At 48.0% G+C, this 25,107-nt stretch overlaps 1 protein-coding gene and 1 long non-coding RNA gene across 2 annotated transcripts in view; one reads left to right on the top strand and one right to left on the bottom strand.

Annotated features, from left to right (window-relative positions):
* Window positions 1-3,083: 3,083 nt before the first annotated feature.
* The window catches only part of LOC139056272 (uncharacterized), a 30,386-nt gene continuing 8,362 nt past the window's right edge, over window positions 3,084-25,107 (bottom strand). The window contains exons 4-10 of the mRNA XM_070534358.1: window positions 19,846-20,015; window positions 17,263-17,335; window positions 17,013-17,107; window positions 15,043-15,144; window positions 14,922-14,969; window positions 6,873-6,926; window positions 3,084-3,389 (exon numbers count right to left, since the gene is read on the bottom strand). Of these exons, the coding sequence (XP_070390459.1) occupies window positions 3,237-3,389; window positions 6,873-6,926; window positions 14,922-14,969; window positions 15,043-15,144; window positions 17,013-17,107; window positions 17,263-17,335; window positions 19,846-20,015 (695 nt within the window). The 3' untranslated portion in view covers window positions 3,084-3,236. The remainder of the gene's footprint in view (window positions 3,390-6,872; window positions 6,927-14,921; window positions 14,970-15,042; window positions 15,145-17,012; window positions 17,108-17,262; window positions 17,336-19,845; window positions 20,016-25,107) is intronic.
* LOC139055606 (uncharacterized) lies at window positions 22,207-25,089 on the top strand. The gene is made up of 3 exons (XR_011511880.1): window positions 22,207-22,253; window positions 22,365-22,445; window positions 24,953-25,089. It is a non-coding gene; the product is annotated as an uncharacterized lncRNA (long non-coding RNA).

A 25,107-nucleotide genomic window follows, 5' to 3' on the forward strand; every position in this document is an offset into this window, starting at 1 on the left:
TTATTATTGTATATAGAATTATGAGTACCGTCATCCGCAAATGATTAATCACATTACGTTTCGACAGACACGAAGAACAAACGCACGCGTTGGACTGCGTGGCGCTCCGAAACAAAACGGAAAGGTTCGATTCGACGCAGGTTCGGCATCGGCTGCTGTAGCCCAGTCACTATTGTGCTACGGATCCCTTTCATTCAGCTCCACGCTGTAATGTGGAAAGACATAACTGTGCTTCTCCACCCTTCTTCCCGCCTTCCGCAGGCCGCTAGCTTTGCTTAATTTTTTTTCCCCCGTGGTGCTAAATGATAGACAAACTGAAGCACTGAAACCGTGGCCTCAGCATCAGGAAATAATAATAATAATATTTGGGGTTTTACGTGCCAAAACCACTTTCTGATTATGAGGCACGCCGTAGTGGAGGACTCCGGAAATTTTGACCACCTGGGGTTCTTTAACGTGCACCTAAATCTAAGTACACGGGTGTTTTCGCATTTCGCCCCCATCGAAATGCGGCCGCCGTGGCCGGGATTCGATCCCGCGACCTCGTGCTCAGCAGCCCAACACCATAGCCACTGAGCAACCACGGCGGGTCAGCATCAGGAAAGCGAAGGGGCGCGACCAAAAAATCAGAATAGTGATGGAATAAAGATATCGCTGCAAAAGTAAAACGCAGCCTGGCTTCTGAGAAAGCGTACATTGTATGGAATTCGTGAAATAAAGAGAAAATCCCCCTTTCAGATGGGTGTACATTTAGCTTAAATACACTTCTGTATGGGCCTAAAAACGCAAGTTATAGGCACGAGAAAACAATCTTGAAAGTGCACTTTTTCTTGGTGTGAAGTAGGCGCAGTCTTTCTGTCAAGGCTTTATCAGGGAAACCAAAGAATATTTTCAAAGCTTTCTTTATTAGTACGTTAAGCTTCTCCACTTCAGCCCATTCGAGTCTAAGGTATACGGCATCACCGTAGGTTACCCTGCTGATGACAAGCGCTTGTACTATCTTCAAGGCATGCTGTTCCTTTAGCCTATGTCTCTCGGTGCGACCCGTCTCACCAGGCGAGAAACTTTGAGGACAGTCTCTTGGAGCTTAGGAAGAGTCCACGACTCGGCCCCGTCACATATGACGAGGCCAAGGATTCTTAGTGACTCTACCTTAGGTATAGTAACTCCGCTAATTGAGAGTCACTTGGAATTCGGGGGTGACCTTGAGAGGTCTTCCCTTGCTTTCTCTACGTAATGTTAGTAAGTCTGGTTTTTCGGGTGCGTACGAGAGACCACAGGTCTTGAGGTATGCCTCTGTTTTGTTAACGGCTTGTTGTAAACGTGAACAGATGATTTCAAAAACCGAGAACACCTAAACACTGCTTATGACTTCTTGATGGATGGATGGATGCAAAATTTTAATGAAGGTCCTGAGCTACGCTACTCAGCGCGCTGCGGGCCGCTCCCACGCCAAAGCATTAATGTTCAATTGAACGCCGCTCAGCTGTCCTTCGAATTTTAGGCAACGATTAATGTACCGCAGGGGTACGTGCTGCCCACGCCATCAAGCAGCAGCAGCAGCAGCAGAAGTCTGGCGTGCCAAAGCCGCATGCCACTGATGTCCTGCGCGAGGAGCGACCGAGGAAGCAGTAGTGGGTACCAAGGGTCGCAGGTGAGCGCAGCAGCTAATCCCAGTGGAAGTCAGTGACAGAGCGAGATTAGATAGATAGATAGACAGACAGACAGACAGACAGACAGACAGACAGACAGACAGACAGACAGACAGACAGACAGACAGACAGACAGACAGACAGACAGACAGACAGACAGACAGACAGACAGATAGATAGATAGATAGTAGATAGATAGATAGATAGATAGATAGATAGATAGATAGATAGATAGATAGATAGATAGATAGATAGATAGATAGATAGATAGATAGATAGATAGATAGATAGATAGATAGATAGATAGATAGATAGATAGATAGATAGATAGATAGATAGATAGATAGACAGACAGACAGATAGACAGACAGACAGACAGACAGACAGACAGACAGACAGACAGACAGACAGACAGACAGACAGACAGACAGACAGACAGACAGACAGATAGATAGATAGATAGATAGATAGATAGATAGATAGATAGATAGATAGATAGATAGATAGATAGATAGATAGATAGATAGATAGATAGATAGATAGATAGATAGATAGATAGATAGACAGACAGACAGACAGACAGACAGACAGACAGACAGACAGATAGATAGATAGATAGATAGATAGATAGATAGATAGATAGATAGATAGATAGATAGATAGATAGATAGATAGATAGATAGATAGATAGATAGATAGATAGATAGATAGATAGATAGATAGATAGATAGATAGATAGATAGATAGATACGGGCCACGCGCTGGCTTCCTAGAGAGTCGCGTAGATGCCCTCTCCCCTCACGGAACACCTGGCGCGCTGTCGCAAATGCTGGTGCGCCGTCGCGCTCACTCGCCCACATCGACAGGCGTCCGTGACATGGCGTCACAGCCAATGGGAATTTAGGTGCCGTTTCGCTACTGCAGACGACAGATGACGGCGTTTTCGCTCAACGGGCTGTTTGATGCATTCACATCAAGGCGTTTCTCCCGATAATGGCGATTGTGACGGCGACGATGACGTTAATGATAATGATAGCGTACACGGATTAGTTCGTAAATAATGTAAATATTTTGCTTCGGTTCGCAGGTGCAGATGCAGAGCCTGAATGTTATATCAGACTGACTCTACGTTAACGCCACGTTCTCGTTCATTTTTTCCTTTTCTGATGCGTCTTTCCTTTCGCATATTCATTTTCCCTCCTCGCAGTATCAATCGACTTACCTGTCTTTCCACCGCACAGTTAGTGACCAATACCCCTTTGAGGTTACGAGTCACAGTTATCACCCTAATGATGATCGGTCTACTCGATAACATGCACGAATATTCGAGAAGATACGAAGCCACGCCCTCCTTCGCATATGCCACGAGCAGGCGGTATCCCATTGTGGCGCGCCTCGGCGACCGCATGCTTACTCATGTTCAGCTGTCGGTTTCAAGGTCGAAACAATTCACGCTTTAATTGCTCGCGCGTCCGTCGTGCTCTGCAAGCTTTCTCGCGCAAGTGCCAGCCGAAATAAATATGAAGCAGCCGTCGGTCGAAGCAGCGGCGTCTCCACCGGCTCTGACATGCATGTACAGCGTCCTCAGTTGTTGCTCGGGCCAGCTGGGGGGGCACCGGAGGAGGAGGAGTTGGCATCGCTCTTCTCTCTTGGTTTCTCCTCCTCCTCCGCCTTCTTGGCGTCGATCGCCGCCTTGCAGCTCTCGGTGTAACTGGCCATTGTGGCCACGAAGCCACACTGCGAAAACAAACCACCGGGGCGTCTTGGGCGGGTCGTTTCAAAGCGCTGTGCAAGCAACTGGGCTTTGTGCGTGAACGAATGCCCTTTCCCGGTAAAAGATAAGTAAAGAAAAAGGTACAACCACGTGCAGGCTGTATGGAGGACGCGCCCGCAATGTGGTGCTCTAAACTTCACGCGAGTGCTTCAGAAGGTGAGTGGGCACCGCAGCGTACCGAAATAGACCTAACCAAATGCAAAAGCTACATTTATTTACGCCTTTAGGCAGGTTTCTTTGTAACGTCGTCAGCAGTGGATTCACTTCATAAAATGAATTGCGCATTATTTTTTGTTCCGATAACTTCATCTTGAGTTTTTTTTTTTATTTCCATGTGATGTTTCACTTCAGTTAACAAATTTTTCAATTGTACCGGCGTTCAGTGAAGGCTATGAAGTTTTTACATTTGTGGAGTGCTGATGAGCGTATTCAGCAAACATATACGCAGTTCTCGTCCAAACTTCAGCTGGAGGTTGTTTTTTTAACATTATGTATTATATTTAACGTGGATAACTTAGCGTGCGTAATTAAATTTGAAAATCCAAGCCCGTGAGAGTGTGTGACACTGGGCAGGAGTGCTAAAGCTGTAGCACCGAATTTTCGCTTCACACTGTGTTTATGGTCAATTTCACGGCGTCAGTTACTGTGGCACATTATAATCTGCAGGCTCAGTGTACTCGAAGTCATCTTTCTTGGACGTGTGATGCAACTAGCGAGACTATCTGGATTAATGAATGCATTTCGAATGCTCAGCAGCTCGGATTCCGTATACAACCCTCCTTAGTCATTGCACGCGTAGAGGTGGCGCTCCACATTATTTGTTACGGTCAGTTTGCAGACATGATGAATACGAATACAAAGGCCAGCATTGCCCCAACAGAAATGTTACCTTTAGATTTATAGCAGTTATCTCAGATAATTGTATTCTTCTAATAAACAACACCTTTCTAACATCAGTTTACAGTCTAGCGCCTCTCCAACGAACGCCTCTAGAACGAAATCACCTGAATCACGAAAGAATAATTTTCTCCCAGTTCTATCGTGAGCTCTGCGGTTGGCGACCTCTATAACGAAGCCACCTGTATAACGCATGGTTTCGGAGGCCCCTGAGTATTTCCTTATAACGGAGTTCGACTGTATAAATATTCCGAATTGTGAAAATGCGCACTTCTATTATAAGTTACCGTGTGGCAGTCTGCTTCTAAATTACTAGTGCTTATGTTATTGAAACGTACACTCCTATAAACAGCACATTCCTTAAGGATGTAACTTCAGTGTATATGCATACAAAATTCCGAAACTTCTCACTTCTTGCTTAGAGTTTACTTACAAACTACGTCTTCCTGAACACTGAGCGAAAGGCATGAATTTAGCTCCCATTCAGTCATGCGTGGCAGGAGATAGCGCCGTCTGTGGATACGACACGTCAGGAAAGAGCAATGGCTCTTTTTTTTTCCTTTGCACAATGACACCAAAGTGAGGCGCATGAGTATACTCACGGTTCCATAGATATAAGTGATAGTACTGTTACCTTTGTTTTCAGTAATTGCATAAGGTATGGGGTGATATGGTACATGTTCTGACCATAAAGAACAAGCTATTAATCTCGTAGTTAAAATAATTGTGAATAGCACAACTTATGGAACCGGACAAGAATAAGCGGACAGAGAAGAAAGTATAACATTCTAGGAATACTTCCAGCACAGGAACTCTTTGAGTGCGTGGTTGTAACAGGCTATCATTATTCAAATGTTAAAGTATTGGTAAAAAAAAATATGGTGCGCTACGAAAAACAGAATGTTTCAAACCACGAGTGTTAACTATGGAATTATAATAATATTTGGGGTTTTACGTGCCAAAACCACTTTCTGATTATGAGGCACGCCGTAGTGGAGGACTCCGGAAATTTTGACCACCTGGGGTTCTTTAACGTGCACCTAAATCTAAGCACACGGGTGTTTTCGCATTTCGCCCCCATCGAAATGCGGCCGCCGTGGCCGGGATTCGATCCCGCGACCTCGTGCTCAGCAGCCCAACACCATAGCCACTGAGCAACCACGGCGGGTAACTATGGAATTATGTCCCCGATATTTCTAAGGAATTTGATGAAACACTGCACCATATAAATTGAAAATGTAAAAGGATGAAATAAGTGAGGAAGTGGTATTGAACTTTTCATTGTAATGTGCGATTATTGCTTGTATTCTTACGTGAGTGGAAATGGATGGATGGAAAAAGCTTTATTATGGTCCACTAGGTGACGCTAGTTTCCGAGCCCGAAGCGGGCCGCTCTCGCGTTGGGACCGAAAGGCTGGCCGAAAGACTTTCGGCAAAGTCTTTCTGCTCTAATAAATAAATGCTACGCTCTCCAGTCAAGCGTGACTCGAGAGCGTAGTATTTATTCTTAGTGCGTTGGAATATATTTTTTTGAAGTTGTATAATGCTTGATATCTCTATTGAAAGATGTGCCACCTGCTGCCTTGTCGTCCAACAAGCACGATGTGTTTAGATTCACCAGCAAACATTGTCTGTCAAGATGTCGCGCGGTCCTTCCTGTGTCAGGTGGCGCAATTCCTGTCCTTGAGCTGGATTTTTGGAAGACGCGTACTTTACACGAGTGAAAACACATATTCAACTAAGGAAACAATATTCAATAATTAAGTTCTTAATTAACTACAATTTACGGCCCATATTGCAAGCTACGAATGGCAGCCGATGTAATAATTGCAAGGTGTATCAATTTAAAATGAATTTACAGGATGACACCCTTTTCGAGGTATACTATTTCCCAAAGAGCGGAACGAAATGGATGGTGCGTTCCAGTTACTTTCAGTTATTCTTGTGCTTGAACGCATAAAAGGGCGTTTTGGCAAAAATAAATTAAGTGTAAAAGCAGTGCATTTTTATCGGCGAGTTTGATGGGACATATCACCAAACTGGTGTCATTCTGGAAGTTCATTCCAAGTGGGATACGCCTTTCAAACTCGGCGGCTATACATTTCGTCAATTGCGACATATGCCGCGAAGTTGTTAATCAGGAAGTTAATCAGTGCATTTCGTGTCATTAGCTGAATACGCGTTTGATTTTTTTTTTTCGTGCAAGCATAACGTCCGCCTCTCCCCGATTAATCTATAGCTCGAGAACTGGAATGATATTATTGAACTTAAAATGATCATCGCGTATTCGGTAACGCGGAACGTCCTCCACGCTTGAGTGAATTGCAGTCATAGCATTCAGTGAATGGCTATCTATTTTTAAAGGTCCATGCCTGCGCGTACGCCCGAATTACCGCTACACGCGAGTGCATGTAAGCGCGGCGAATTTCTGTTATCGTCTGTGCTTCGAGAAGCGAACGTATCGGTGGAGTCGAATGTGAGCGACTTTCTTTTTTCAGCACGAAAAAAAAAAAAAGTAACAGAGAGAACAGCAAAAACAAAGGACTCACCTCTATCCCAAACATGATCACAGCTGGAATCACCCATAGGCTCCCCAACAGAAACTGTTGACATGCAAAAATACTAAATCAGCCTACGAAAAGCATTGGGACAGGTATATCGTCAACACGTATAGGCACAGTGCTAATTTTTTAAATGAAGCGAGAATGAAATTGTTACACCCAAGGCTGAAGCATATTCTGAGGAGATTTATCGCTGGGGCAATTGGTTGGCCATCGTTGCCTTAAAGGCACCACCGCACTGTCGGACACTTGCACCAACATCCTCAGTGCTGGCGTTTGTACTTTTTTTTTCTTTTCTCGTGCACGTGTTCACAAGCGTGTTTCAGGCAGCATGCATCGGCACTTGTCTGGCAACCCACCGCGGTAGCTCAAGTGGCTATGTCGCGTTGCACGCGCTGAGATTGAATTGAATTGAGTTGAATTGAATTTTTATTCTCCTTGAACAAATACACAAGGAAGACTGATGTGGCCAATCCCATACTTGTGTGCCTCATATTCAGATTGTGGTTTCGGCGCGAAATACCACAGTTTATTCTTTTAGTTTTATTTTGTCTGGCCGTAATTTACTTGAATCGGAGTTCAGTGACAATCGCGAGGACCAATGGGGCATTCATTTTGTTGAGGTACTTTTTATGCGAAGCATACTAGCCGCACAACCACGCTCTTCCTTGCTGCGCCGCGCGCGGCCGCGTCGCTACCACATGACGTCATAACAGCTGCAAAAGCGGAGGCTCAACTCGTGCGCTCGCTTGCGGCCGCGTAGCTACATAGCCGGGTCTCAGCTCGTGCGCTCGCCTGCATGAGTTGTTTCTTCGTCTAGCCGAACCAAATATGGCCAAGCAACAGCAGTTCACCAGGCTAAACAGTGGTTCAACAACTAAAATAAAGGCTAGTATGCTTCGCATCTTGGGCTTACTGTGTCGTTCTCCCCTCTTGTGTTCGTCTTAGTTGGCGCTGTTCCTTCCTAATTCAAGTATGCACCATCTAGCCCAAATGAATGTTCTCCTGTGCTTAACCATAGCTAAGCCACAGCCATTTTTCGCACCGTTTCACTATGGAGATTTCTGGGCCCGAGCATACCGCGGCGGGCAAGCGGACATGTCACGTGCTATTTTTAGTGAGGGATTTGTAGAACATCTGCCACTGCGAATCATCAATGATCATCATCACGTAATTTATGGGCGTTTGTTGTTTTACCGATGCTGAAAAAGCCGCTTTAAATTCACTGGTAAGCTTGAAGCTTGGCGGTCTAGGAAACCGTCAAAATTGGAAACCGTTCTTGCGCAACAAAAGTTGCCCGAAGAAGAGGGAGAAAGAAGAATGTACTGGTGCCGCTGCAAATATTCTACAGTTTCCAAAACCTCAGACTTGCTTTCTTCTCTGCGTAACCGCGCGTATCGAAGCGACCAATATATACATAGTTCTAAGGAAGAGTACAATTTTCGGCCAGTTGTTTGTCTTGTCTTTTCTTGCCCCGTCTATTGCGCTTCAGCACATAAAAAATATCTATATCGTTCTAAAATCGCTAGCTTCACAACAGAGTCACAAAATCAAACACAATACGATACATAGAAACGCGCTGGTGTGATGACCCGTACACGGTCAGGCCGGACGCTTTCGACGAACACAGCGCCACCTTGATAGGATGGAGCGGGTGTTCTCCCCGCGTGACTCGATTTTGGAAGGCGGTGCATGTCGTTTCCGCCTGAACTCGGCTTTCATTGGCTGCACTTGGGAATGTACGTCACTGTTCATACCATCACGCAAAATTGCGATGTCAAAGCTCACTGTGCTGTGCGTGGCGTAGTTAATGGACAGTTGTCCACTCTTGGTTATGGTCGCGCGAAGGTGTGTAATCGCGGTACAGCGATGCTTAGATGCCCGTGTGCTCAAAACGTGGCGGTACATCAGAGTTTAATGGGGCTTAGCGCCATCTATGCGCAGAGAGTGACACTTCCTCGCACAAAAAGAAAAAAAAGTGGGGCCATATTTTGTATAAGTGACGTCATTTTGATTAGTACTTGCGAGAAAATTGTCTCTGTGTTTCTACCAATAGGCAAGCTTTCTTTTTTTTTGTGAAGTGCCCCGCAACTCGACGTGACTGCACAAGGCGTTGGTAATCATATTGCACTGTAAATAAGCGTAGCGGAGAGGAACTTGCAGGGAGATAGATGCAAGCCGTGTACGAGAGTCGCTATCGCACTCTGCTATCCTGTCTCCCTGTCCAATTACTGCCACACACAGTAAACCGACTTACATCCATAAGGGTTCTTCGATCCTGTCTATTACTCGCACGTTTACGCCCTTGCGGGTGTAAGGCTGCGAGCCATAGACTGATGTGCACCCTTAAGTACCTTCCAAAAATGTAAATGCCCTTACGCGGTATACTGCCCTCTCACCGCTGCTGACAGCTGTTGAGGTGCGAACAGTTTGCGCTAATTAGGTGCAGTACGGTCAGCGGTATATTTATTCGGTTATGGCGTCTTTTCGTGTTTTCTTTCTTTTTAAGAAACCGGCAATTGCTATTGCTACCATATATAGCACGAAACATTGCTTCTCTGCGCGCCAGAAGACTCCGAGCCAGTCGGCCACCCGACTCTACGGAAGGCATGCGCGATTAACAAATTCTGGGGTTTTACGTGCCAACACCAGTATTTGATTATGAGGCACACTGTAGTGGTTTACTCTGGATTGATTCTGAGACCCGAGGATCTTTACCGTGCCCCCATTGCACGGGGCGCGCGCGTTTTCGCATTTCGCCCCCATCCTTTCGAAAAGCGGCCGCCGCGCTCAGATACAGTGGTCATCCGCTTTGTGTTCGTAACTCAATATAGAAAGGGGGGGGGGGGGGCGGGAAGAGGTTTTACGTGCGAAAACTACGATACGATTGCAAGGCGCACCGTGTAGTGAAGGAGTACGTACGGATTAATTTTAGACCACCTGGGGTACTTTATAGCGTTCACCGAGAGCAGGGCAGAGGAGCGTTCTCGCATTCCGCGCCCATCGGTCCGCAGCCAGAGCGGCCCGAGTCGAACCTGCGACCTCGAACTCGGCAACGCAACGCGGCGGCCGCTCGCCGACCTCCGCGAATTGGCGACCAAAGCGGGTTACCCGACGACAAAACACACCTCGCACGCACCGCGCCCAGAAAAGTGTGAAAGGGGTGCACTTCTTTATTGTCCAAGTCGAGAAATGCATCCGAGGTTAAATTAGGCTATTTCGGAACTATACTTCGCCGCGAAAAAGTTCTTCAATATGTTCAGCAGAAGCGGAGTTGATTGGCCGTCAACCGTACCGTTCGCGGTGCCTCCGTTCCTTCTCCGGCGGCAGTTTCACACCCGCTCCATCTTATCAAGGTGGCGCTGTGTTCGTCGAAAGCGTCCGGCCTGACCGTGTACGGGTCATCACACCAGCGCGTTTCTAGGTATCATATTGTGTTTGATTTTCTGACTCTGTTGTGAAGATAGCGATTTTAGAACGATACATATATTTTTAATGTGCTGAAGCGCAACAGACGGGGCAAGCACAGACAAGACAAACAACTGGCCGAAAATTGTACTCAGAACTATATTGTCGCGTGGTCGTGACTTCAAAGAACACAGTAGCAATACTGTGAACGAAAAAACTAACTTTTATTGGGCGAACCTGTGCCCACAAAACAGGCTACACGTATAGCACAACGATAGCGGCGAACACGATCGGCGGTCGCCGAAATCTGATCAGCGGGTCAAGCGCGTCGGCTTTTATACATCAGTTCTCAAGTACGTTCAGCAGAAGCGGAGTTGATTGGCCGTCAACCGTAACGTTCGCGGTGCCTCCGTTCCTTCTTCGGCGGCAATTTCAAGGCTACGGCGGAAATGGGTGCCCCTACAGCGCCCCGCGTACCGAACAGTCACTCTGGCGCGCAGTTCAAATTTGACGATTCGGCGGTTCACGTAGACGCCGCTGATTGCGACTTGGGCGCCTACGACGCGGCGCCAAACGGGAGCGAACCGCGATTGGGTCCTCGGCGAGCCGCAGTGGCCAGAGGATCGGCACCTCGCGACACAACAGCGGCGACCGCGCCGTATATACCTACACGCTACGCGTACACTCTTAGACAAAGTTTCACCCTTTGGCTTTTGCCCCTTCTGCCACACAACATTAATCGTTATCTGCCTTGATGCGTTTCCTTTCTTTAACGCTGCGAGCCCGATACTTTCCAGTAACGAACGGCACGCGCGTTGTCAGAAGGGGCAAGCCAAAGGGTGTAACTTTGCCTAAGAGTGTAGACTCTAAGAACAATTTACACCCTTTGGCTTGCCCCTTCTGCCACACAAAAATAATCGTCATCTGCCTTGATGCGTTTCCTTTCTTTATCGCTGCGAGCCCGGAACTTTCCAGTAACGAACGGCACGCGCGTTATCAGCATAGAACAGTTTACACCCTTTGGAGTGCCTCTTCTGATAACGCGCGTGCCGTTCGTCACTGGAAAGTTCCGGGCTTGCGGCGATAAAGAAAGGAAACGCATCAAGGCAGATGACGATTATTTTTGTGTGGCAGAAGGGGCAACCAAAGGGTGTAAACTGTTCTTAGAGTGTAGCAGAACGAGGGCGCTATTCTCGACACCCTGGATGCTCGACACGCATGGTGGCTGCACGGCCGCCATTATCCGCCATGTTGACTCTCAGATTGGTTGTGGAGAGCTCGCGCGCCTTGAAATTTGTCCCGGGAAACGGAAGTTTTGCAAAATGCATTATTGCGTTTTCATCAAGATGACGAAACGTGACGTGGAGCTAGAAATTTTGTAGACTAATGCACTCTGTTGGTACTTGGCAGCTATACTGCGCCGTTAGCGCTTCAAAACAAAAGTGAGCGGTGGCCACTGCAATGCATCTGCAACTTCGCGAATATGTGGTCGCGATCCAAGACATGCGCCATGCCAGCTTGCTGATTGGCTGAAGGAATATGGTGAGGGGAGCGTCACAGGAAGGGCCGTTTCGTAAACGTCAATTCGACGTTGCGAAACGTCGAATTTAACTTTAACTTGAGCTGGGCCGCCATTGCAGAGATATTCCGCCATAATTTGTGGTGCGACGAGCCGCGCGACTTATGCTAATGAGCAGCCATATGCAATGGCGGCCGAGAGGAATGCGTATCGCCACATTTTCCCCGTCGTTTGGCGCCATGAAAATCTTTTGTTCATATCGCGTGCTCATGGTATTTGCATCGCTCTCGGGTGGTGTTGGCGTTTGTGTTTTCGGCCATCGTTTTTTAAAAGAACGCTTATAAACGAAATCATAATGCTTGAACATAGCAGACTTTCTGTAACGGTGTGCACTTTGCACTGCTGCGTTTATATTGTAATCAAGATTAATGCCTTTTCGCACAGTTCGAAGTTATGACAACGTTGTTTTTTAATTTATAAATAAAGGAATGTACGTAAGGCGGCGCCGTGAAGTTTCCTCCCGCGGTGCGAGTAACCAGCGAAGTGGACAAGAGATGGCAGTGCCGGCGCTTGCCTCGTGCAAGTAGATATCTCTGGCGCGGGCAACGCTTTCGGTGATATTCGCCCTTTCTCAGTCATCCGAATCGGGCTGAGTCACTTGCGTCTCACGAAACAGCGATAACGTGGCCTAGAACGTGCGCGCATCACTACTCGTACGTCGCGTATGATGTAACAAGGCAGAAAACAAGCGCGTCGGCGCCAACGTACGAGGATTCATTCCATTTCCCGGGGACACGCATCCTAACGAATGAAGCAGACGACGACTTGTACGCAGCAGACGACGGAAGCGAGAAGCGTTTTCGACGGAATAATCATGCGCTTTGAGCTATAGCTTCTTTATTTTTACTGCGAAGGAAAACTGTTTTGCTTCACCGAGAACCTTACGTTCAGTGGCTTCATTTCAGTTTGTTAGGCAAAACGTCAATTTGGCGTCACGTTACGCAAGCAAAATGGGGCCGTCAGCGCCATTTTATTCGCGTCGCCTCTACCTCACGCATCGAAGAAAACGGCGGAATGTCCAGAATAGCGCCCCGAATGTACTGCACCGAATAGCAGCGTTTGCATTTTGCACGGCAGGGTTAGTTTGCACGCCCGCGCTCATACGCACCTGTCTGGCCTTGCTTCGTGGAGCGGACCGGCCTTGTCCTTCGCAGGCTTCACCGATGGATAGCATACCCACTAAAGCCCCTCCATTAACTACGCTTTATCTGGCTTTGTTAGTCCAAATTGCGAAGCAATCCCATTTTTCTGAATGCAGAAGTCAATAAGACTCCGTGTATGCGCATGATCGTCGTCAATCATGACGTTTATATGCATCAATTTCTTGAGCGTCGCAGCTCTCAAAAGTCGCAAAACCGTTTGAAGCCAGAAGGATGAAGTTTAGGAAATTCCATGTACTAACACAGGCTCCCGTATACACTTCTGCACCTGCCGGATCATCGGCTAATCAATGGAAAGCGGCCGTCGTTTGAAGTATGGCGGTGGCGCCACTTACGTAGAGTTGTCCCCAGTACACTTTTATGCGAAGCATATTACTAGAGCTCAACCCAGCTCCTCAGGCGCGGCGGTGTCCCTTCAATACCACGTGGCACCGTGACGTCACGACAGAGGAGAAACGGGGCTCCAACTCGCGCCGTCGCGGCGGTATATAAGCAGCTGCGCTTGCCTCTGCTAGACACTCACGAGGTGAGATGCCTCCTGGAGACAGAGCTGCTCGTTGGAATGAGAAGCGAAGGTTGCGGCGTGCTACAGAGACTGTTTCTAGGTGGCTTTGCTACGGCGCAGCGACTACGCGCCCCGCATCGGACGCGGTGAGCGTCGAGCAACGCAGCGTTCGGCGCGACAACGAAATGTGCGCCTGAGCAAGCGCCGCACGCCTGAGCCGACGCCGACGACACCGGCTTTTCTGCGACACGAGCTCCTTAACGCTGTCGCGTTAAAATAAAGGCTAGTATGCTTCGCATCCTGGGCTTAGCCTTACCTAAGCCACAGCCATTTTTTACATTCTGTGCTCGCTGCTGGCAAAAAAAGAATGTGCATCAATAAAATAGCGCCCGGATACTTCTGCTTTCCGAAACATTAACGAATCAATAAAGAGCGGCCGCTGTAGAAACTTCCGCCGCTCGAAACCATTCTTATGCGAAGGGTACAAACAAATTTTGCCGCCTTCTGGCGCTATACTCTTCGGCAACGCCGTAACATGGTCGCCTAGCGCCTGGTGATGATCGCCGCTACCCTCAATATGCTTATTTTGTTATAGCGCAAGCTTGACACGGACAACAGAAGACGCATCTGATACACACAGCGCTGTGTGCGTCAGATGTGCCTTCTGTTGTACGTGTCGAGCTTGCGCTATAACAAAATGAGATATTCCGTACCAACAAGCCCCTATTGCTATCCTAATCGACCTCAATATGCTGTTTTTAACGCTACGTATGTGGTGTTTCCATAGATGCCGGCCGTTTTGCGGTCGTCCAACAGGCACAGCCATGTATATAGCAGGCTGTGGTGCTAAGCATCATCCCCATTGCTGGATAAATCGCTCTGCTCGCAGTTTTCTAGGACACTAACGCCAGCTTTTCGTCTGGTGAATTCCGTAGGAAGCTCTGTACCTGCCATCATAGGTCTCTGGGATCTGGTTGCGTTGCCTTATCCCGGAGGCCAAGTTTCCGTGAACGCTGTCGTAAATTTGCGGTCAATTTTTTTCTTCTTTTTGGCGCGTTTTGATTAAAGTTTTGCGGCCCATGTGAATCGACATTGGTCGCTCCATGCTGTGGGACCATTCGGGAAGAGAAGGTAGCCGCTTGCAACATGCATACATTTCTCGCCAACTTGTGTAACCTTAACTTGTCCTACTCCCCTTCACATGTTTAGCGCAAGGCTTATCCAACTTTTCTAATCTACCACCGCGCTTCTACTGGCAATCCATCATTCACATTTTTATCGTTTCATTTTTTTTTTCTTTTCGACTTCGCTCTGTGTCCTGACAGTGCGACTGTGCCGTATTCCCCAGATGCTACACCATGGCGAGACGGATTTTGATCGCTTACCTCTCCCATGTGCATAACTGCGGCGACCCTTTCGGAAGCGGTCTGCTTCTGAAACAGGATTTCTCGGCGGTTAGACAGCAGAACAGCTCAGCGATGCGTAGCGTAGCCTTTAATGTCTCACCGATAGCCCGGCCTCGACTCGGCTGATGATGATGTAGATGGCAGTGCCCACGAGCCGCACCGAAACGCCCGTGAGGCCTATGCGCATCCGTCGCACGTTGTCCTGCGCGCAAATATGGCCAGAGGTAACTTAGCATCCTTCCCCGGCTCATATTGAATAGCGATGCTCCTGCGACAAGAATCTTGAAATAACAGGTGACGCTTCCGGAACTGAGCTGACAGAATGGCTGAGCATGCCGCTTCAAGCGGCCACGCAATCGACTGGGGGAAGGCACGTGTCCCTGCCAGGGAAAAAGGGCCATCTCGACGCCTTTATCTTGAGTCGCTCACGATTCAGACTACCCCACACACATCTGAACAGGAGCAATGGCAATCTGCCGTCAGTGTATGCGCTCTGCCTGCGTCAGGTATTCAAGACTATTTAAGCGAGCTGCTCGAACACCTTTGTTTATTTTACCTGTGAACAAGGCTCCCGTGTGGGAGGGGAAACGTCTTCTCTTCTTTAAAATCTTTATTTGGTCGGCGAAGTGCCCCGGGTTTTTGTTTACCTTTTAACCACGAATTCCGAACACGTAAGGTTAGTCCTGATCCGTCGTTTTATCAGCTGCATAAACTGCTCTAAGCAATCGCTTACTAGCTAATTTAACAAGTACGTTGTTACGCACGCACAGGCAAACACGATTATATCTCACTCATTGACCGCAGACACTCGCGATCATAACGCTGGCGTGATGAAGAGCGGCAACAGAGGTGAGCGAACTCATCTTCATGTTGCCTCTCACTTCAGCGCAAACGAGGCGCACGAGAACACAGCACGCACAAAGCCATCAGTTATCTTCGGTCGGCTAGCCTTCTATAACCCACGACAGATTGTCTCTAAGATAGGACGTCTGCGGCTGCTGCTAAGCCACCGCAGCTGGAGTAGGAGCGGATATACGCACTAACCTGCCACCTTTCACCCCCACACCCGCGCTATCGCGCGCACATCTCCCCGCTTCTCGCCTTGCGATCGTCAGAAGACAGCGCGCACCGTCCATGATTTCGTCCCTTGGGAGCGCAAGAAGACATCGCTGCATCAGGCCACCATCCTTTTCGTCTCGACCTCGCAACCTTCGCTCGCGCCTACAGAAAACGGCGCGCGACCGTGATGCTGTCGCGCTTGCTCTTTATAAGGAACACCACGGCGACGGCGGAAATTAGCCTGGAGTGTCGACATAATTGCTATCGCAATAAAAAAAGAATAGTGCAGGGCAGACACGTAATCCTACTCTCAGATGTCCATGATATTATGGTCTAGTAAAAAAAAAAAGTTGGAAAGTGGTTTAGCCTATACTTTATAACGATCAAAGAGTGCCTACCTGAGAGAGAGTTGGTGGCGAGAATGGCGCATGCGCACTGTGCGCGGCAATCTATCCGTCGCCGCTCGGGTAAGGGGATTAGCATAAGCGCCGGACTGCTCTATTTTTTTTTTTCTATCTGCGCTGTCTTCGGGATCGGTATGCATTTTAAGACCGCTTTTTATCTGGGGATATCTCTCCAGGTTGCCTAAAGTGCCACGGGTACGCTGGTCATATAGAGGTCATACCACGATATGATCTACTTTGTTTCTATCCGCATGTTGTGAATGAAATGATTCTGGGGTTTTACTTGCGAAAACCACGATCTTATTAAGAGGCACGCCGTAGTACAGGACTCCGGATCTTTGACGCGCCCCCAATGCATGGGGCACGGGCGTTTTTGGCATTTCGCACCCATCTAAACGCAACCACCGCCACGGGGATTTGATCCTGCGACCTCGCGCTTAGCAGCGCTACTCCATATCAGCTAAGCCATCGGGGCGGGTCGGCATGTTGTTATTGTTGGTGGTGTCATAGTCGTACTTGTTTGGTATGACCGCGTTTTTGTTGTTGTTGTTCTTGTTGTTGTACCAGTTCATCGTGAATTCATGCTTCTCCATAGCGGTATACGCACCCTGGCTGCGGCGACCATCCAAGTGATGATGAACCCGATGTTAGCCGCCATCAGAACAGAGCTGAAGCCCCAGGAGATCCAGACATGCGGGCGTGCTTCGCGCCAATTATTTGTATTAGTAGTAGTTATTGGTATTCGTAGTAGTAGTAGGCAGTATAGTAGTAATAGTAATAGTAGCAGCAGTAGTAGTAGTACTATTAGTAGTAGTAGTAGTCATAGTAGAAGGGGTGGTGGCGCTACATGTGCTTACTATTTGCGTCGCTCAGAATCGCCATCCTGTACATGAAGGTCATCTGTATCCCCAGGGCCAGAACCATCACCACCTATAAGGAGCATGGGGAGCAAAATACTGCGTGACCTGCCATGGCATATCAACGAGCTGCGATGCACAAATAAAGAAAACTAAAAAGAAAAAGACCCTGACGTACAAGTTAAGCACAAGATAACTGACAGGCTACAGTGATGCTTTGGCTGCCTTAACTCAAATGTAAAGTGAGCGTCACTTATGTCAAATCCCTGGCACTCTCCATTTCCCGCCCGACGAAGAGCATCGTCGTTGCAACGTATAGAGCGGAGATGAGCAAAGCAAGTCTTGCGCGAGAAGCGCTGTCGCCCCAGTCACTGACGCGTCCGACAGAAAATACCGCCCCTGCTCAGTTAGGGGTCAAATCATATCAAATGACATCGTTTTCCTTCGTTAGATTCAGAAAGTCCAAAACACAGGTAAATTAGTAAAGATTGCGAAAATCGGAGACTGGACCATGGTACCGTAAACAGCAATTATGACAACTAAACAGGCAGATTAGAAAGTAATTCAATGAACAAACGCAAGCAGCTTAGGCAAATGAATACAAGATGGTTAAGCAATATTATTATATACAATACGAACGTATCAGATCAAGTACACGTAAGCCAATGGAAAATTCAGGAAGAAAGGCTGTAAAAACAAATACAGAACATCGAGTAAATTAGGACTAATCCAAAAGAAAAGCTTTAATGGACACAGCTAACGTAGCTAACGTAGCTAACGAGTATGAATATGTTGATGCATGAGTGAAAATATTCCTTCCAATTGCCTTGAAAGCTGGAGACAATATTCCATAACTACATGGCGATTTACATGGTGTAAACTGTTACTGGCAGCGAATCCAGCGCGGTTAACGATTAACAAATACAAATTTCATAATTAGCGCGCTATAGGGGAACAAAGTCGTGGGCAGCGCATCTAGTCTGGTTACAGTTAGTCTGTAAATTACTATAAATGGATGCATATAAAAGTGGATAGACGCGTTCAGTTTCGTTTCCCATAGCGCTTGCCATAGTCGGCGCCCATTGAAATATACTATAGCGTGAGCTCCGCGTGTACCGTCTGTTATACGCTCAGCCGAGTGTTATACAAACAACAGCTCAGCGGGAAAGGTGTGGCGCCCAAAGTTCGTGCCAGCAGAGGAAGGCAGAAACGCTGCCCTGCAGCTCCGCCACGGATCCCCGACTGAGCGGGACTTTGTCGTTGCACTAGGGTGGTTGCTTGAGCTAGCTGGTAATCCATGATCAAAAATAACGTACAGCGCGAAAGACAAGGACTGCGAAGACGACATATACAGCGCTGACCTCCAACAACATTTAATTGCGTTGCCACATCGTGTGTATACATACAAGAAAGGGCATGCGCAGAAAATGAAAGGCAGTCACATGGGGTGTTCTAACAGCAAGTCAATGAACTAAAAGCATGGTCACCAGAAAAATAAGAAAAAAAATATACATTACGATTTCTATCTGTTTAGATACGTGACTTCACCAGGGGTCAGCGCGATAGAGGGGGCACTAACGCAATTACTACCAAGTTTCCCGATGAAATCAGCTTCCACAATTTCCCGAGTGAGCTGCGAGCTGTGTCTCGCTAAAATTTCAGTATCTTCAAAGCGGGGCACGCAGCCGCAGTCCCGGCGATGCATGCCCTTTCTTGTATATATACACCCGATGTGGCAACGCAATTAAATGTTGTTGGAAGTCAGCGCTGTGTAGGTCGTCTTCGCAGTCCTTGTCTTTCGCGCTGTACGTTATTTTTGTCGTTGCGTCCGCTTCGTCGTTTTTGCAGCCAAACGCACTCGGCTTCTCTCGACAAACTCGTTGACATTCCGCGCGCATGCGATCAACGCGCCGTCTAACAGCGGGGCAGCACAACACCGACAGCGGCGACAACGGCAGTAGCCTGAAGAGGTTCCCTTCGCCTACATACATATACACGCTTTTCTACGCTCTTCCATCGCCTCCCTACCTCTGACACGTGAACAGATTCCCACGCTTTACACCCATACACATTTTTTATGCGAAGCATACTAGCCGCACAACCACGCTCTTCCTTGCTGCGCCGCGCGCGGCCGCGTAGCTACCATATGACGTCATAACAGCTGCAAAAGCGGAGGCTCAACTCGTGCGCTCGATTGCGGCCGCGTAGCTACATAGCCGGGTCTCAGCTCATGCGCTCGCCTGCATGAGTTGTTTCTTCGTCTAGCCGAACCAAGTATAGCCAAGCAACAGCAGTTCACCAGGCTAAACAGTGGTTCAACAACTAAAATAAAGGCTAGTATGCTTCGCATCCTGGGCTTAACCTTAGCTAAGCCACAGCCATTTTTTTTTTCAGCATTGACACTCCTATGCTAACGCAATGAATTACGTCGGCGGAGAAAGGGCTAACACCGGGGGCACAGAGGACTCGACGCGATTCACTCAACACTGCGTGACGCTACGCCATGGCTTAGATTATCTTTTTCGACAAGTGCCCTGCTAATCTTCGAGCGTACGTTATGGTGAATCATCGTGCAGTTCTCACCGTGAAAGCGAGGGTCAGACCCCTGACCCAGTTCCTAGAGTCCAAGAGGGAAGCAGGCATTATCGGAATTGGAGTGGATTTCCTTCTTGAGGTGTGTTGTCTTGTCCTTCTCCGATGGCGGTATTCTTCTTCTGCTTCTATGTCTTCGAGAAGCATGGCACGTGCCACCACTGCAGGCGATGGACCAAGGAAGAAGAAGAAGAAGAAACTTTATTAATGAATGGAGGAGGAATGAACTTTTATTGTAGAACCAGCACTTTACGATGGCCAGGCCTAAGCCTCCCACGAAGGGACGTCGAGGGCTTGCCTCGCTGCTGCCTCGCGGGCGTGCTGGGTCATCCAGGTTTGGTCGTCGAGGGCGGAGCTCCGCAGAGCCCCATGCAACCTCGACGAGAGAGTCTTGGAGGAGGAGGAGTAGATTTTAATGAAGAGAAAGGAGGAGAGGTCGGCCTGGAGAGTGTGCCTCTTGCCTGCTACTCCTCACTAGGGAAAGGGGAAGTGGGAAATACAGGGAAAGGTAGGTGGCGGGTGATTATGATATAGTACAATGAGATACTATATACACGTTGTCCTATATGCGGATGCGCACTGTAGACGCAATAAACGTAAGAGCAATCTTGTCCATGCAAAAAGTAATCTTGTCACAAAAAGTTATTGCGCAAACACATTTCGCACTAACTGCACGTCTCACAGCTTCTAGAGGTGATCGTCTAAACCAGTCTCACTTAAAAGTTAAAAAGTGATATTATGGCACGTTGGGCACAGTGAACAGTCCTCCACGCGCCCAAAAGCTTTTCTTCTGAAAAGGGGCGGGAGTCCACGCAGTCAACTGTAGATTTGAGTGTTCTTCGTTCGGCCGCATATTGAGGGCACAGGCAAAGTACGTGAGCTACTGTCTCAAGAGTGTGACAGACGCTACATTCAGGGTCACGAGGGAGTCGTGGCGTTAGTCTGTGTGTGCTGTGCTGGGCACTCCCACAGCATATGCGGAAGCGTAGCCGGGTGAGTGCCACAGCACCGGCAGTTGGGGGTAGCGTAGACGTCTGTAAATATGGAAATGAATGGTCCGGCAGTTTTTTTTTGTGTGTGTGGCCTCTGGTGGCGGCTTAAAGTCATTGGACTCGGACGGCATCTTCGGCTTGCCGGAGGGCAAGGAGGAAAAATTAAATTATGGAGGTTAGCATCCCGAGACTGCACACATTTTCAGCATGGCAGGCCGCAGTGGACGGCTCCGGATTTTCATTTCCCCCACGTGGGGTTCGGTGATATGCCTAAATATGTGCCTTTGATATGCCCTAAGTATGCATAAATTTAAATACAGCAGCGTTCTTCCTTCCTTTCTTCTTTTTTTTGCATTTCGCCCTCGCAGAATTGTGGCCACCGTGGCGGGAAAACGAACTCGCAGCTACGCGCTTACATCCAACATTTTCCGGTAGAAATTTGCCGGAACAAATTTTACAAAAAAGAAAGAAAGCTAGATAGAAAGAAAATGCAATTGTACGCATAGCCGTTAGTTGTTGTTGTCCTGAGTGGTTGCGGCGCATACCCACAGTGGGGGATGGGCCAGGATCCGAGTGGTTAAATTAGGTGCATAAAAACAAAGGAAGTAACAATTTGAACGTTGGAGCTCAGGAGGTAAAAGGTTTGCGAGAGGGAAAAATGCAATCAGAAGAAAACCGTGAATAAAAAAAATAATCATAGACAATTGTCAACGGTTTCCTCCCTGCCTTTTCATATCTCTCTCTCTCTCTGTGTGTGTGTCTTTTGACCGCTTCATTAAAGCACTGTTACACGTAAACTCCAAGTTATACGCGCATTCTGCCTTTCTTTTTCTTTTCTTGAACGACCGGTTTGCCTTGCTCGTTTAAACGTTCCACGATCTTGTGCATATTGCCTTTTCTTCGAAATCCTGGCCAGAAAGATTTAGAGAAAGTGAAATTTCTCCGTACTGAACCTTTAATGTAGCACTGGTACACGAATCTTGGATCTTGTCTTGCCTTGGCTAACGACCTAGCCATCACGGCACGAAACCGGGTTTGCTTCAGCGCATGACTTATGGCGACGAGCACAAGTTTCGATTTCAGAGGGACACGAGAGGAAGCCGTAACTGCTCGTGTGACTCCGTAAACGCAGCTGGTGACGTGTTCGCACAAAACTGCGACCTGAATGCGTCGTGCCATTTACGTATGCACAAAGCCACCCTGTGTCCTTGCCGTCTTCGTCGTCATCCTGATCGTTATCCAGCGGAGATGGATGGATGGAAACACCTTTATTTTCGATTTTCCTCGCAGACGGTCGTCGCCTACTTGGGCGCCATGCACTGGAGTTCTGAACTCGCCGTACTGCTACTGGGTGGTGGGTGACCAGATACGCTGGGTAAAGTAAAAGCCGCCGATCTCTGCATTGAGGTACGCTCACTTGGGACTTTACTGGTGGTCTTTCTGTTCGTTTGTTTGTTCCACGCTTTATTTTAAAGGCAATATCTTTCTAAGAAAGTTTCCCTTTACTTTCCCGCATAGGGTGCGCCTGTTTCTCGACTGTTTCTGCCTCTTTCGTGGAACGATCCTGAAAATCGTGCCGTCCATATATAAGCGCACCGGGTATGTATCTATCTTGTATGTATGTGCACCCAAGGGGCGACTGGGTATTTGCAACTGATGCTACTCGCTATGTGATGACAATGTATGGGCTACTGGGCCACTGGGTATGTATCAATGTACCTGTGGGCCACTTGGTGCTAGAAGTGCGTTTTGTGCGAACGCTAAACCTCGCAGAACTTAGAGATGCTCGGGTTCTTTAACGTTGCAAGCAAGTAAGAAAGCCATAAACGACAACTTCCAGGCGGTTCGCGCCAAGTCATTATGGCGCGAACCGTCGTCGTACGGTCAGAGCAGTTTATGGATATCGACCTGCTACGTCAAGTACATGACGTCCCCGTTGGTGAAGTTGAAAGACATAGCTTTTCCCTTTCTTTCTTACCCTCCCTTTGCTTTTTATGGCTGTATTTGTCTAAGTTGCTTCAGCTCGGTGTTGTTTTATAGCTCAGCTGCCAATTCGTAAGCGTTCGATCGTTCGCAATGCTCTGCTGTCATCAAGAATGCAAAAATTACGTTTCCGGGAACCCGCAGCCACTGGCGGCCAGCGAATCTTCGAGCATCAGCCAATCGTAGTTCTTGAGGCACGAGATCTCCCTCCTGAGCATCCGGGCCGGTGCAATGTGACGTGCAGTAAGGCTTGCGCTTTTCCACGCAGAGTAAACTTGCGGACAGACATATGAAGCAGTCTCCTAGCAACGAGGACGCAGCATTCATTGCGGAGGCGGCGCGCTCCGTCGTAAGGCACTCACTACGGTGATGGGGCCCATCGTAATAGTGTATGCGCTGTTATGACACAACGCATCAGTATTCATTAGTATGCAGCCCCTGAAGCGGTATGTGCCTAAGGCCCCCAACCCCATTCTCCCTGGTCTACGCAATGGGTCGCTTCACTCGTCTTGGCCGTAGCCCTCTGTGCCAGGCGTGGTGGTGAAACAAGTACGACAGAAGTCAAACGAGAAAAAATATAATGCGGCAACATAAAATAAATACACTGTAAGCACTATTAACGTACTTCGTCGTTTTAATTCGTACATAGACATCATCGTCTTCCCTGTTCTTCTACTTCTGCGCGCGTAAGCTGGGGCGTTATCTTTTTCGGAATAAACAGCGCTGGACAACTTGATCGGTCTCGGTATTATAATACATATTTTTTTTTTCTTTAGACTGCTGGACACGATTCCAACCCAGGACGCAGTAAACATGAGCTCAAAGCTCTACCGCGGAGCGACGATACAATAGCTTTTTATTGTTGTATAGAATTATGAGTACCGTCATCCGCAAATGATTAATCACATTACGTTTCGACAGACACGAAAAACAAACGCACGCGTTGGACTGCGTGGCGCTCCGAAACAAAACGGAAAGGTTCGATTCGACGCAGGTTCGGCATCGGCTGCTGTCGCCCAGTCACTATTGTGCTACGGATCCCTTTCATTCAGCTCCAGGCTGTAATGTGGAAAGACATAACTGTGCTTCTCCTCCCTTCTTCCCGCCTTCCGCAGGCTGCTAGCTTTGCTTAAATTTTTTTCCCCGTGGCGCTAAATGATAGACAAACTGAAGCACTGAAACCGTGGCCTCAGCTTCGGGAAAGCGAAGGGGCGCGACCAAAAATTAGAATAGTGATGGAATAAAGATATCGCTGCAAAAATAAAACGCAGCCTGGCTTCTGAGAAAACGTACATTGCATGGAAATGGCGAAATAAAGAGAAATTCACCCTTTCAGATGGGTGTACATTTAGCTTAAACACACTTCTGTATGGGCCTGAAAACGCGAGTTATAGGCACGAGAAAACATTCTTAAAAGTGCACTTTTTCTTGGTGTGCAGTAGGCGCAGTCTTTCCGTCGAGGCTTTGTCAGGGACACCAAAGAATGTTTTCAAAGCTTTCTTTATTAGTATGTTAAGCTTCTCCACTTCAGCCCTTTCGAGTCTAAGGTATACGGCATCGCCGTAGGTTACCCTGCTGATGACAAGCGTTTGTACTATCTTCAAGGCGTGCTGTTCCCTTAGCCTATGTCTCTCGGACCACCCGTCTCACCAGGCGAGAAACTTTGAGGACAGCCTCTTGGAGCTTAGGAAGAGTTCACGACTCGGCCCCGTCACATATGACGAGGCCAAGGATTCTTAGTGACTCTACCTTAGGTATAGTAACTCCGCTAATTGAGAATCACTTCGCATTAGGGGGTGACCTTGAGAGGTCGTCCCTTGCTTTCTCTACGTAATGTTAGTAAGTATGGTTTTTCGGGTACGTACGAGAGACCACAGGTCTTGAGGTATGCCTCCGTTTTGTTAACGGCTTCTTGTAAACGTGAACAGATGATTTCAAAAACCGAGAACACCTAAACACTGCTTATGACTTCTTGATGGATGGATGGATGCAAAATTTTAAATGAAGGTCCTGAGCTATGCTACTCAGCGCACTGCGGGCCGCTCCCACGCCAAAGCATTAATGTTCATTTGAACGCCGCTCAGCTGTCCTTCGAATTTTAGGCAACGATTAATGTACCACAGGGGTACGTGCGGCCCACGCCATCAAGCAGCAGCAGCAGAAGCCTGGCGTGCCAAAGCCGCATGCCACTGATGTCCTGCCTGATGGCTGTCCGGCGTGCCCGCGACCGGGCCGGTGGGCTAGACCTGCCGGTCCCGACGTGGGACTAGCCGGGTGC

Source organism: Dermacentor albipictus, chromosome 2 (assembly GCF_038994185.2).
Source record: "Dermacentor albipictus isolate Rhodes 1998 colony chromosome 2, USDA_Dalb.pri_finalv2, whole genome shotgun sequence".
NCBI classification, from domain to species: domain Eukaryota; kingdom Metazoa; phylum Arthropoda; class Arachnida; order Ixodida; family Ixodidae; genus Dermacentor; species Dermacentor albipictus.